The following is a 12051-nucleotide window of genomic DNA, read 5'->3' as shown; positions in this document are numbered from 1 at the left end:
AGGGGCAGAGGGATGATATAGAGGAGCAGTGCTGAGGTGGAGAAGATGAGGGGCAGAGGCGTCGAGGGGCGGGGCAGAGGGATGATATAGAGGAGCAGTGCTGAGGTGGAGAAGATGAGGGGCAGAGGGGTGATATAGAGGAGCAGTGCTGAGGTGGAGAAGATGAGGGGCAGTGGGGTGATATAGAGGAGCAGTGCTGAGGTGGAGAAGATGAGGGGCAGAGGGATGATATAGAGGAGCAGTGCTGAGGTGGAGAAGATGAGGGGCAGAGGGATGATATAGAGGAGCAGTGCTGAGGTGGAGAAGATGAGGGGCAGTGGGGTGATATAGAGGAGCAGTGCTGAGGTGGAGAAGATGAGGGGCAGAGGGGTCGAGGGGCGGGGCAGAGGGATGATATAGAGGAGCAGTGCTGAGGTGGAGAAGATGAGGGGCAGTGGGGTGATATAGAGGAGCAGTGCTGAGGTGGAGAAGATGAGGGGCAGAGGGATGATATAGAGGAGCAGTGCTGAGGTGGAGAAGATGAGGGGCAGAGGGGTCGAGGGGCGGGGCAGAGGGATGATATAGAGGAGCAGTGCTGAGGTGGAGAAGATGAGGGGCAGAGGGATGATATAGAGGAGCAGTGCTGAGGTGGAGAAGATGAGGGGCAGAGGGATGATATAGAGGAGCAGTGCTGAGGTGGAGAAGATGAGGGGCAGAGGGATGATATAGAGGAGCAGTGCTGAGGTGGAGAAGATGAGGGGCAGAGGGGTCGAGGGGCGGGGCAGAGGGATGATATAGAGGAGCAGTGCTGAGGTGGAGAAGATGAGGGGCAGAGGGGTCGAGGGGCGGGGAAAAGGGATGATATAGAGGAGCAGTGCTGAGGTGGAGAAGATGAGGGGCAGAGGGGTCGAGGGGCGGGGCAGAGGTATGATATAGAGGAGCAGTGCTGAGGTGGAGAAGATGAGGGGCAGAGGGGTGATATAGAGGAGCAGTGCTGAGGTGGAGAAGATGAGGGGCAGAGGGATGATATAGAGGAGCAGTGCTGAGGTGGAGAAGATGAGGGGCAGAGGGATGATATAGAGGAGCAGTGCTGAGGTGAAGAAGATGAGGGGCAGAGGGGTCGAGGGGCGGGGCAGAGGGATGATATAGAGGAGCAGTGCTGAGGTGGAGAAGATGAGGGGCAGAGGGATGATATAGAGGAGCAGTGCTGAGGTGGAGAAGATGAGGGGCAGTGGGGTGATATAGAGGAGCAGTGCTGAGGTGGAGAAGATGAGGGGCAGAGGGATGATATAGAGGAGCAGTGCTGAGGTGGAGAAGATGAGGGGCAGAGGGATGATATAGAGGAGCAGTGCTGAGGTGGAGAAGATGAGGGGCAGAGGGGTCGAGGGGCGGGGCAGAGGGATGATATAGAGGAGCAGCGCTGAGGTGGAGAAGATGAGGGGCAGAGGGGTCGAGGGGCGGGGCAGAGGGATGATATAGAGGAGCAGTGCTGAGGTGGAGAAGATGAGGGGCAGAGGGATGATATAGAGGAGCAGTGCTGAGGTGGAGAAGATGAGGGGCAGAGGGATGATATAGAGGAGCAGTGCTGAGGTGGAGAAGATGAGGGGCAGAGGGGTCGAGGGGCAGGGCAGAGGAATGATATAGAGGAGCAGTACTGAGGTGGAGAAGATGAGGGGCAGAGGGATGATATAGAGGAGCAGTGCTGAGGTGGAGAAGATGAGGGGCAGAGGGATGATATAGAGGAGCAGTGCTGAGGTGGAGAAGATGAGGGGCAGAGGGGTCGAGGGGCAGGGCAGAGGAATGATATAGAGGAGCAGTACTGAGGTGGAGAAGATGAGGGGCAGAGGGGTCGAGGGGCGGGGCAGAAGGATGATATAGAGGAGCAGTGCTGAGGTGGGGATGATAAGGGGCAGAGGGGTGATATAGAGGAGCAGTGCTGAGGTGGAGAAGATGAGGGGCAGAGGGGTCGAGGGGCGGGGCAGAGGGGTGATATAGAGGAGCAGTGCTGAGGTGGAGAAGATGAGGGGCAGAGGGGTCGAGGGGCGGGGCAGAGGGGTGATATAGAGGAGCAGTGCTGAGGTGGAGAAGATGAGGGGCAGAGGGATGATATAGAGGAGCAGTGCTGAGGTGGAGAAGATGAGGGGCAGAGGGATGATATAGAGGAGCAGTGCTGAGGTGGAGAAGATGAGGGGCAGAGGGATGATATAGAGGAGCAGCGCTGAGGTGGAGAAGATGAGGGGCAGAGGGATGATATAGAGGAGCAGTGCTGAGGTGGAGAAGATGAGGGGCAGAGGGATGATATAGAGGAGCAGTGCTGAGGTGGAGAAGATGAGGGGCGGGGCAGAGGGATGATATAGAGGAGCAGTGCTGAGGTGGAGAAGATGAGGGGCAGAGGGGTGATATAGAGGAGCAGTGCTGAGGTGGAGAAGATGAGGGGCAGAGGGATGATATAGAGGAGCAGTGCTGAGGTGGAGAAGATGAGGGGCAGAGGGATGATATAGAGGAGCAGTGCTGAGGTGGAGAAGATGAGGGGCAGTGGGGTGATATAGAGGAGCAGTGCTGAGGTGGAGAAGATGAGGGGCAGTGGGGTGATATAGAGGAGCAGTGCTGAGGTGGAGAAGATGAGGGGCAGAGGGGTGATATAGAGGAGCAGTGCTGAGGTGGAGAAGATGAGGGGCAGAGGGATGAAAGAGGAGCAGCGCTGAGGTGGAGAAGATGAGGGGCAGAGGGGTGATATAGAGGAGCAGTGCTGAGGTGGAGAAGATGAGGGGCAGAGGGATGATATAGGGGAGCAGTGCTGAGGTGGAGAAGATGAGGGGCAGAGGGATGATATACAGGAGCAGCGCTGAGGTGGAGAAGATGAGGGGCAGAGGGGTCGACGGGCGGGGCAGAGGGATGATATAGAGGAGCTGTGCTGAGGTGGAGAAGATGAGGGGCAGAGGGATGATATAGAGGAGCAGTGCTGAGGTGGAGAAGATGAGGGGCAGAGGGGTCGAGGGGCGGGGCAGTGGGATGATATAGAGGAGCAGTGCTGAGGCGTCGAGGGGCGGGGCAGAGGGATGATATAGAGGAGCAGTGCTGAGGTGGAGAAGATGAGGGGCAGAGGGATGATATAGAGGAGCAGTGCTGAGGTGGAGAAGATGAGGGGCAGAGGGGTGATATAGAGGAGCAGTGCTGAGGTGGAGAAGATGAGGGGCAGAGGGATGATATAGAGGAGCAGTGCTGAGGTGGAGAAGATGAGGGGCAGAGGGATGATATAGAGGAGCAGTGCTGAGGTGGAGAAGATGAGGGGCAGAGGGATGATATAGAGGAGCAGTGCTGAGGTGGAGAAGATGAGGGGCAGAGGCGTCGAGGGGCGGGGCAGAGGGATGATATAGAGGAGCAGTGCTGAGGTGGAGAAGATGAGGGGCAGAGGGGTGATATAGAGGAGCAGTGCTGAGGTGGAGAAGATGAGGGGCAGTGGGGTGATATAGAGGAGCAGTGCTGAGGTGGAGAAGATGAGGGGCAGAGGGATGATATAGAGGAGCAGTGCTGAGGTGGAGAAGATGAGGGGCAGAGGGATGATATAGAGGAGCAGTGCTGAGGTGGAGAAGATGAGGGGCAGTGGGGTGATATAGAGGAGCAGTGCTGAGGTGGAGAAGATGAGGGGCAGAGGGGTCGAGGGGCGGGGCAGAGGGATGATATAGAGGAGCAGTGCTGAGGTGGAGAAGATGAGGGGCAGTGGGGTGATATAGAGGAGCAGTGCTGAGGTGGAGAAGATGAGGGGCAGAGGGATGATATAGAGGAGCAGTGCTGAGGTGGAGAAGATGAGGGGCAGAGGGGTCGAGGGGCGGGGCAGAGGGATGATATAGAGGAGCAGTGTTGAGGTGGAGAAGATGAGGGGCAGAGGGATGATATAGAGGAGCAGTGCTGAGGTGGAGAAGATGAGGGGCAGAGGGATGATATAGAGGAGCAGTGCTGAGGTGGAGAAGATGAGGGGCAGAGGGATGATATAGAGGAGCAGTGCTGAGGTGGAGAAGATGAGGGGCAGAGGGGTCGAGGGGCGGGGCAGAGGGATGATATAGAGGAGCAGTGCTGAGGTGGAGAAGATGAGGGGCAGAGGGGTCGAGGGGCGGGGCAGAGGTATGATATAGAGGAGCAGTGCTGAGGTGGAGAAGATGAGGGGCAGAGGGGTGATATAGAGGAGCAGTGCTGAGGTGGAGAAGATGAGGGGCAGAGGGATGATATAGAGGAGCAGTGCTGAGGTGGAGAAGATGAGGGGCAGAGGGGTCGAGGGGCGGGGCAGAGGGATGATATAGAGGAGCAGTGCTGAGGTGGAGAAGATGAGGGGCAGAGGGATGATATAGAGGAGCAGTGCTGAGGTGGAGAAGATGAGGGGCAGTGGGGTGATATAGAGGAGCAGTGCTGAGGTGGAGAAGATGAGGGGCAGAGGGATGATATAGAGGAGCAGTGCTGAGGTGGAGAAGATGAGGGGCAGAGGGATGATATAGAGGAGCAGTGCTGAGGTGGAGAAGATGAGGGGCAGAGGTGTCGAGGGGCGGGGCAGAGGGATGATATAGAGGAGCAGCGCTGAGGTGGAGAAGATGAGGGGCAGAGGGGTCGAGGGGCGGGGCAGAGGGATGATATAGAGGAGCAGTGCTGAGGTGGAGAAGATGAGGGGCAGAGGGATGATATAGAGGAGCAGTGCTGAGGTGGAGAAGATGAGGGGCAGAGGGATGATATAGAGGAGCAGTGCTGAGGTGGAGAAGATGAGGGGCAGAGGGGTCGAGGGGCAGGGCAGAGGAATGATATAGAGGAGCAGTACTGAGGTGGAGAAGATGAGGGGCAGAGGGGTCGAGGGGCGGGGCAGAAGGATGATATAGAGGAGCAGTGCTGAGGTGGAGAAGATGAGGGGCAGAGGGGTCGAGGGGCAGGGCAGAGGAATGATATAGAGGAGCAGTACTGAGGTGGAGAAGATGAGGGGCAGAGGGGTCGAGGGGCGGGGCAGAAGGATGATATAGTGGAGCAGTGCTGAGGTGGAGAAGATGAGGGGCAGAGGGGTCGAGGGGCGGGGCAGAGGGATGATATAGAGGAGCAGTGCTGAGGTGGAGAAGATGAGGGGCAGAGGGGTCGAGGGGCAGGGCAGAGGAATGATATAGAGGAGCAGTACTGAGGTGGAGAAGATGAGGGGCAGAGGGGTCGAGGGGCGGGGCAGAAGGATGATATAGAGGAGCAGTGCTGAGGTGGGGATGATAAGGGGCAGAGGGGTGATATAGAGGAGCAGTGCTGAGGTGGAGAAGATGAGGGGCAGAGGGGTCGAGGGGCGGGGCAGAGGGGTGATATAGAGGAGCAGTGCTGAGGTGGAGAAGATGAGGGGCAGAGGGGTCGAGGGGCGGGGCAGAGGGGTGATATAGAGGAGCAGTGCTGAGGTGGAGAAGATGAGGGGCAGAGGGATGATATAGAGGAGCAGTGCTGAGGTGGAGAAGATGAGGGGCAGAGGGATGATATACAGGAGCAGCGCTGAGGTGGAGAAGATGAGGGGCAGAGGGGTCGACGGGCGGGGCAGAGGGATGATATAGAGGAGCTGTGCTGAGGTGGAGAAGATGAGGGGCAGAGGGATGATATAGAGGAGCAGTGCTGAGGTGGAGAAGATGAGGGGCAGAGGGGTCGAGGGGCGGGGCAGTGGGATGATATAGAGGAGCAGTGCTGAGGCGTCGAGGGGCGGGGCAGAGGGATGATATAGTGGAGCAGTGCTGAGGTGGAGAAGATGAGGGGCAGAGGGATGATATAGAGGAGCAGTGCTGAGGTGGAGAAGATGAGGGGCAGAGGGGTGATATAGAGGAGCAGTGCTGAGGTGGAGAAGATGAGGGGCAGAGGGATGATATAGGGGAGCAGTGCTGAGGTGGAGAAGATGAGGGGCAGAGGGATGATATAGAGGAGCAGTGCTGAGGTGGAGAAGATGAGGGGCAGAGGGGTCGAGGGGCGGGGCAGAGGGATGATATAGAGGAGCAGTGCAGAGGTGGAGAAGATGAGGGGCAGAGGGATGATATAGAGGAGCGGTGCTGAGGTGGAGAAGATGAAGGGCAGAGGGGTCGAGGGGCGGGGCAGAGGGATGATATAGAGGAGCAGCGCTGAGGTGGAGAAGATGAGGGGCAGAGGGATGATATAGAGGAGCAGTGCTGAGGTGGAGAAGATGAGGGGCAGAGGGGTCGAGGGGCGGGGCAGTGGGATGATATAGAGGAGCAGTGCTGAGGTGGAGAAGATGAGGGGCAGAGGGATGATATAGAGGAGCAGTGCTGAGGTGGAGAAGATGAGGGGCAGAGGGATGATATAGAGGAGCAGTGCTGAGGTGGAGAAGATGAGGGGCAGAGGGGTCGAGGGGCGGGGCAGAGGGATGATATAGAGGAGCAGTGCTGAGGTGGAGAAGATGAGGGGCAGAGGGATGATATAGAGGAGCAGTGCTGAGGTGGAGAAGATGAGGGGCAGAGGGGTCGAGGGGCGGGGCAGTGGGATGATATAGAGGAGCAGTGCTGAGGTGGAGAAGATGAGGGGCAGAGGGATGATATAGAGGAGCAGTGCTGAGGTGGAGAAGATGAGGGGCAGTGGGGTGATATAGAGGAGCAGTGCTGAGGTGGAGAAGATGAGGGGCAGTGGGGTGATATAGAGGAGCAGTGCTGAGGTGGAGAAGATGAGGGGCAGAGGGGTCGAGGGGCGGGGCAGAGGGATGATATAGAGGAGCAGTGCTGAGGTGGAGAAGATGAGGGGCAGAGGGGTGATATAGAGGAGCAGTGCTGAGGTGGAGAAGATGAGGGGCAGAGGGATGATATAGAGGAGCAGTGCTGAGGTGGAGAAGATGAGGGGCAGAAGGGTGATATAGAGGAGCAGTGCTGAGGTGGAGAAGATGAGGGGCAGAGGGATGATATAGAGGAGCAGTGCTGAGGTGGAGAAGATGAGGGGCAGAGGGGTCGAGGGGCGGGGCAGAGGGATGATATAGAGGAGCAGCGCTGAGGTGGAGAAGATGAGGGGCAGAGGGGTCGAGGGGCGGGGCAGAGGGATGATATAGAGGAGCAGTGCTGAGGTGGGGATGATGAGGGGCAGAGGGATGATATAGAGGAGCAGTGCTGAGGTGGAGAAGATGAGGGGCAGAGGTGTGATATAGAGGAGCAGTGCTGAGGTGGAGAAGATGAGGGGCAGAGGGGTCGAGGGGCGGGGCAGAGGGATGATATAGAGGAGCAGTGCTGAGGTGGAGAAGATGAGGGGCAGAGGTATGATATAGAGGAGCAGTGCTGAGGTGGAGAAGATGAGGGGCAGTGGGGTGATATAGAGGAGCAGTGCTGAGGTGGAGAAGATGAGGGGCAGAGGGATGATATAGAGGAGCAGTGCTGAGGTGGAGAAGATGAGGGGCAGAGGGATGATATAGAGGAGCAGTGCTGAGGTGGAGAAGATGAGGGGCAGAGGGATGATATAGAGGAGCAGTGCTGAGGTGGAGAAGATGAGGGGCAGAGGGATGATATAGAGGAGCAGTGCTGAGGTGGAGAAGATGAGGGGCAGAGGGGTCGAGGGGCGGGGCAGAGGGATGATATAGAGGAGCAGTGCTGAGGTGGAGAAGATGAGGGGCAGAGGGATGATATAGAGGAGCAGTGCTGAGGTATGATAATGATGATAATGATTCTTTATTAGCCCTATACAATTTCTTGCATTAGGAATTCCTCTTTTCGCATACCCCAGCTTTTTTCTCCAGGGAGACACAGACACAGTTACAGGGAGAGAAGCTTGGGGTCAGAGCGCAGGGTCAGCCATTATACGGCGAGAAGATGAAGGGCAGAGGGATGATATAGAGGAGCAGCGCTGAGGTGGAGAAGATGAGGGGCAGAGGGATGATATAGAGGAGCAGTGCTGAGGTGGAGAAGATGAGGGGCAGAGGGGTCGAGGGGCGGGGCAGAGGGATGATATAGAGGAGCAGTGCTGAGGTGGAGAAGATGAGGGGCAGAGGGGTCGAGGGGCGGGGCAGTGGGATGATATAGAGGAGCAGTGCTGAGGTGGAGAAGATGAGGGGCAGAGGGATGATATAGAGGAGCAGTGCTGAGGTGGAGAAGATGAGGGGCAGAGGGATGATATAGAGGAGCAGTGCTGAGGTGGAGAAGATGAGGGGCAGAGGGGTCGAGGGGCGGGGCAGAGGGATGATATAGAGGAGCAGTGCTGAGGTGGAGAAGATGAGGGGCAGAGGGATGATATAGAGGAGCAGTGCTGAGGTGGAGAAGATGAGGGGCAGTGGGGTGATATAGAGGAGCAGTGCTGAGGTGGAGAAGATGAGGGGCAGAGGGATGATATAGAGGAGCAGTGCTGAGGTGGAGAAGATGAGGGGCAGAGGGGTGATATAGAGGAGCAGTGCTGAGGTGGAGAAGATGAGGGGCAGAGGGGTGATATAGAGGAGCAGTGCTGAGGTGGAGAAGATGAGGGGCAGAGGGATGATATAGAGGAGCAGTGCTGAGGTGGAGAAGATGAGGGGCAGAGGGGTCGAGGGGCGGGGCAGTGGGATGATATAGAGGAGCAGTGCTGAGGTGGAGAAGATGAGGGGCAGAGGGATGATATAGAGGAGCAGTGCTGAGGTGGAGAAGATGAGGGGCAGAGGGGTCGAGGGGCGGGGCAGAGGGATGATATAGAGGAGCAGTGCTGAGGTGGAGAAGATGAGGGGCAGAGGGGTCGAGGGGCGGGGCAGAGGGATGATATAGAGGAGCAGTGCTGAGGTGGAGAAGATGAGGGGCAGAGGGATGATATAGAGGAGCAGTGCTGAGGTGGAGAAGATGAGGGGCAGAGGGGTCGAGGGGCGGGGCAGAGGTATGATATAGAGGAGCAGTGCTGAGGTGGAGAAGATGAGGGGCAGAGGGGTGATATAGAGGAGCAGTGCTGAGGTGGAGAAGATGAAGGGCAGAGGGGTCGAGGGGCGGGGCAGAGGGATGATATAGAGGAGCAGTGCTGAGGTGGAGAAGATGAGGGGCAGAGGGATGATATAGAGGAGCAGTGCTGAGGTGGAGAAGATGAGGGGCAGAGGGGTCGAGGGGCGGGGCAGAGGTATGATATAGAGGAGCAGTGCTGAGGTGGAGAAGATGAGGGGCAGAGGGGTGATATAGAGGAGCAGTGCTGAGGTGGAGAAGATGAGGGGCAGAGGGGTGATATAGAGGAGCAGTGCTGAGGTGGAGAAGATGAGGGGCAGAGGGATGATATAGAGGAGCAGTGCTGAGGTGGAGAAGATGAGGGGCAGAGGGGTCGAGGGGCGGGGCAGAGGGGTGATATAGAGGAGCAGTGCTGAGGTGGAGAAGATGAGGGGCAGAGGGGTCGAGGGGCGGGGCAGAGGGATGATATAGAGGAGCAGTGCTGAGGTGGAGAAGATGAGGGGTAGAGGGGTCGAGGGGCGGGGCAGAGGTATGATATAGAGGAGCAGTGCTGTGGTGGAGAAGATGAAGGGCAGAGGGGTCGAGGGGCGGGGCAGAGGGATGATAAGGAGGAGCAGTGCTGAGGTGAGGATGATGAGGGGCAGAGCGTGACAGGAGACTAGGGACGGGGCTACGGGTGACAGGGGCGGAGTGTGACAGGAGACTGGGGGCGGGGCTACATGTGACTGGAGCGGAGTGTGACAGGAGACTGGGGGCGGGGCTACATGTGACTGGAGCGGAGTGTGACAGGAGACTGGGGGCGGGGCTAAGTGTGACACAGGGGGTGGGGTTGAAGGACATTGTGGTGGGTCTGCTGTCTGTGCTCACTGCTTCTGTCCCCAATCCTCTCTCCCTCTATCCACCCCAGAGGAGGCCGAGGAGCTGCCCCTCCCAGAAGACCCTCCGCCTCCCTCTACCACCGCTGGCAGCACCTCTACTGCCCTGACACCAGGGGGCGCCGAGAACAGCACCACACTGCCAGGTGAGCAGCTGGCTGGGGCACTGAGCACCAAACATGGTGAGACTAGGGTATAAACACAGTAGAGCGGAGTGAGATCAGGGTAAAAACACAGGACAGCACAGGACAGCACAGGACAGCCCAGTGAGATCAGGGTAAAAACACAGGACAGCACAGTACAGCCCAGCGAGATCAGGGTAAAAACACAGGACAGCCCAGCGAGATCAGGGTAAAAACACAGGACAGCCCAGCGAGATCAGGGTAAAAACACAGGACAGCGCAGCGAGATCAGGGTAAAAACACAGGACAGCGCAGCGAGATCAGGGTGAAAACACAGGACAGCGCAGCGAGATCAGGGTGAAAACACAGGACAGTGCAGCGAGATCAGGGTGAAAACACAGGACAGCGCAGCGAGATCAGGGTGAAAACACAGCACAGCGCAGCGAGATCAGGGTAAAAACACAGGACAGCGCAGCGAGATCAGGGTAAAAACACAGGACAGCGCAGCGAGATCAGGGTAAAAACACAGGACAGCACAGGACAGCGCAGCGAGATCAGGGTAAAAACACAGGACAGCGCAGCGAGATCAGGGTAAAAACACAGGACAGCGCAGCGAGATCAGGGTAAAAACACAGGACAGCGCAGCGAGATCGGGGTGAAAACACAGGACAGCGCAGCGAGATCGGGGTGAAAACACAGGACAGCGCAGCGAGATCGGGGTGAAAACACAGGACAGCGCAGCGAGATCGGGGTGAAAACACAGGACAGCGCAGCGAGATCGGGGTGAAAACACAGGACAGCGCAGCGAGATCGGGGTAAAAACACAGGACAGCGCAGCGAGATCGGGGTAAAAACACAGGACAGCGCAGTGAGATCAGGGTAAAAACACAGGACAGCGCAGTGAGATCAGGGTAAAAACACAGGACAGCGCAGTGAGATCAGGGTAAAAACACAGGACAGCGCAGTACAGCCCAGTGAGATCAGGGTAAAAACACCTGTATTCAGTCACCTGATCTCTGCTCCTCCACTTCACCGATCCCTCCCCAGACCCCAGCGATCTCTCCCCGACAGACACGGACGCCCCCAACGGCACACTGTCAGGTGAGAGTGACGGGGGTGACCTCTAACCCTGCACCCCAGCACTGCATGAGGCTGTAACCCTGTAACAGAGCATGAGACTGGCTGAACTGACCTGGGGCATCTGATGTTCCTTTTGTCGCCCCTTTCAAACCTTACATTGCATCTACAGTGGGCGGTGCACCCTCTCGTGCTGCACAGCTTCTGCATGAGTTGCGCTTTGTGTAAAGACTGGGGGAGACACAGGGGAAGGACTGAGGGGAGAGAGGAGAGTGCAGGAGCAGGAGAGCAGAGAGAGGAGTGAGAGTGCAGGAGCAGGAGAGGAGAGAGAGTGGAGGAGCAGTAGAGGGGAGAGGAGGGAGAGTGCAGGAGCAGGAGAGGAGAGAGAGTGCAGGAGCAGGAGAGGAGAGAGAGTGCAGGAGCAGGAGAGGAGAGAGGAGGGAGAGTGCAGGAGCAGGAGAGGAGGGAGAGTGCAGGAGCAAGAGAGGAGAGAGGAGGGAGAGTGCAGGAGCAGAAGAGGAGAGAGGAGAGAGAGTGCAGGAGCAGGAGAGGAGAGAGAGTGCAGGAGCAGGAGAGGAGAGAGGAGGGAGAGTGCAGGAGCAGGAGAGGAGAGAGGAGGGAGAGTGCAGGAGCAGGAGAGGAGAGAGGAGGGAGAGTGCAGGAGCAGGAGAGGAGAGAGAGTGCAGGAGCAGGAGAGGAGAGAGAGTGCAGGAGCAGGAGAGGAGAGAGGAGGGAGAGTGCAGGAGCAGGAGAGGAGAGAGGAGGGAGAGTGCAGGAGCAGGAGAGGAGAGAGAGTGCAGGAGCAGGAGAGGAGAGAGAGTGCAGGAGCAGGAGAGGAGAGAGAGTGCAGGAGCAGGAGAGGAGAGAGAGTGCAGGAGCAGGAGAGGGGAGAGGAGGGAGAGTGCAGGAGCAGGAGAGGGGAGAGGAGGGAGAGTGCAGGAGCAGGAGAGGAGAGAGGAGGGAGAGTGCAGGAGCAGGAGAGGAGAGGAGAGAGAGTGCAGGAGCAGGAGAGGAGAGGAGAGAGAGTGCAGGAGCAGGAGAGGAGAGAGTGCAGGAGCAGGAGAGGAGAGAGAGTGCAGGAGCAGGAGAGGAGAGAGGAGGGAGAGTGCAGGAGCAGGAGAGGAG

General features: G+C 57.9%; 1 protein-coding gene across 7 annotated transcripts in view; it reads left to right on the top strand.

Annotated features, from left to right (window-relative positions):
- Positions 1-12051, top strand: part of ddr1 (discoidin domain receptor tyrosine kinase 1) — a 69708-nt gene that overhangs the window by 47572 nt on the left and 10085 nt on the right. For 6 of the 7 annotated variants that reach the window (XM_069199078.1, XM_069199077.1, XM_069199076.1 and 3 more), the window contains 2 exons: positions 9760-9873; positions 10897-10950. In XM_069199078.1, coding sequence (XP_069055179.1) covers positions 9760-9873; positions 10897-10950 — 168 coding nt within the window. The remainder of the gene's footprint in view (positions 1-9759; positions 9874-10896; positions 10951-12051) is intronic. The other variant, XM_069199075.1, reaches the window with a different exon arrangement.

This window comes from Lepisosteus oculatus, chromosome 14 (assembly GCF_040954835.1).
Source record: "Lepisosteus oculatus isolate fLepOcu1 chromosome 14, fLepOcu1.hap2, whole genome shotgun sequence".
NCBI lineage: Eukaryota > Metazoa > Chordata > Actinopteri > Semionotiformes > Lepisosteidae > Lepisosteus > Lepisosteus oculatus.
Note: the sequence above shows the minus strand (reverse complement) of the source record. Positions and strands in the feature narration are given on the sequence as shown.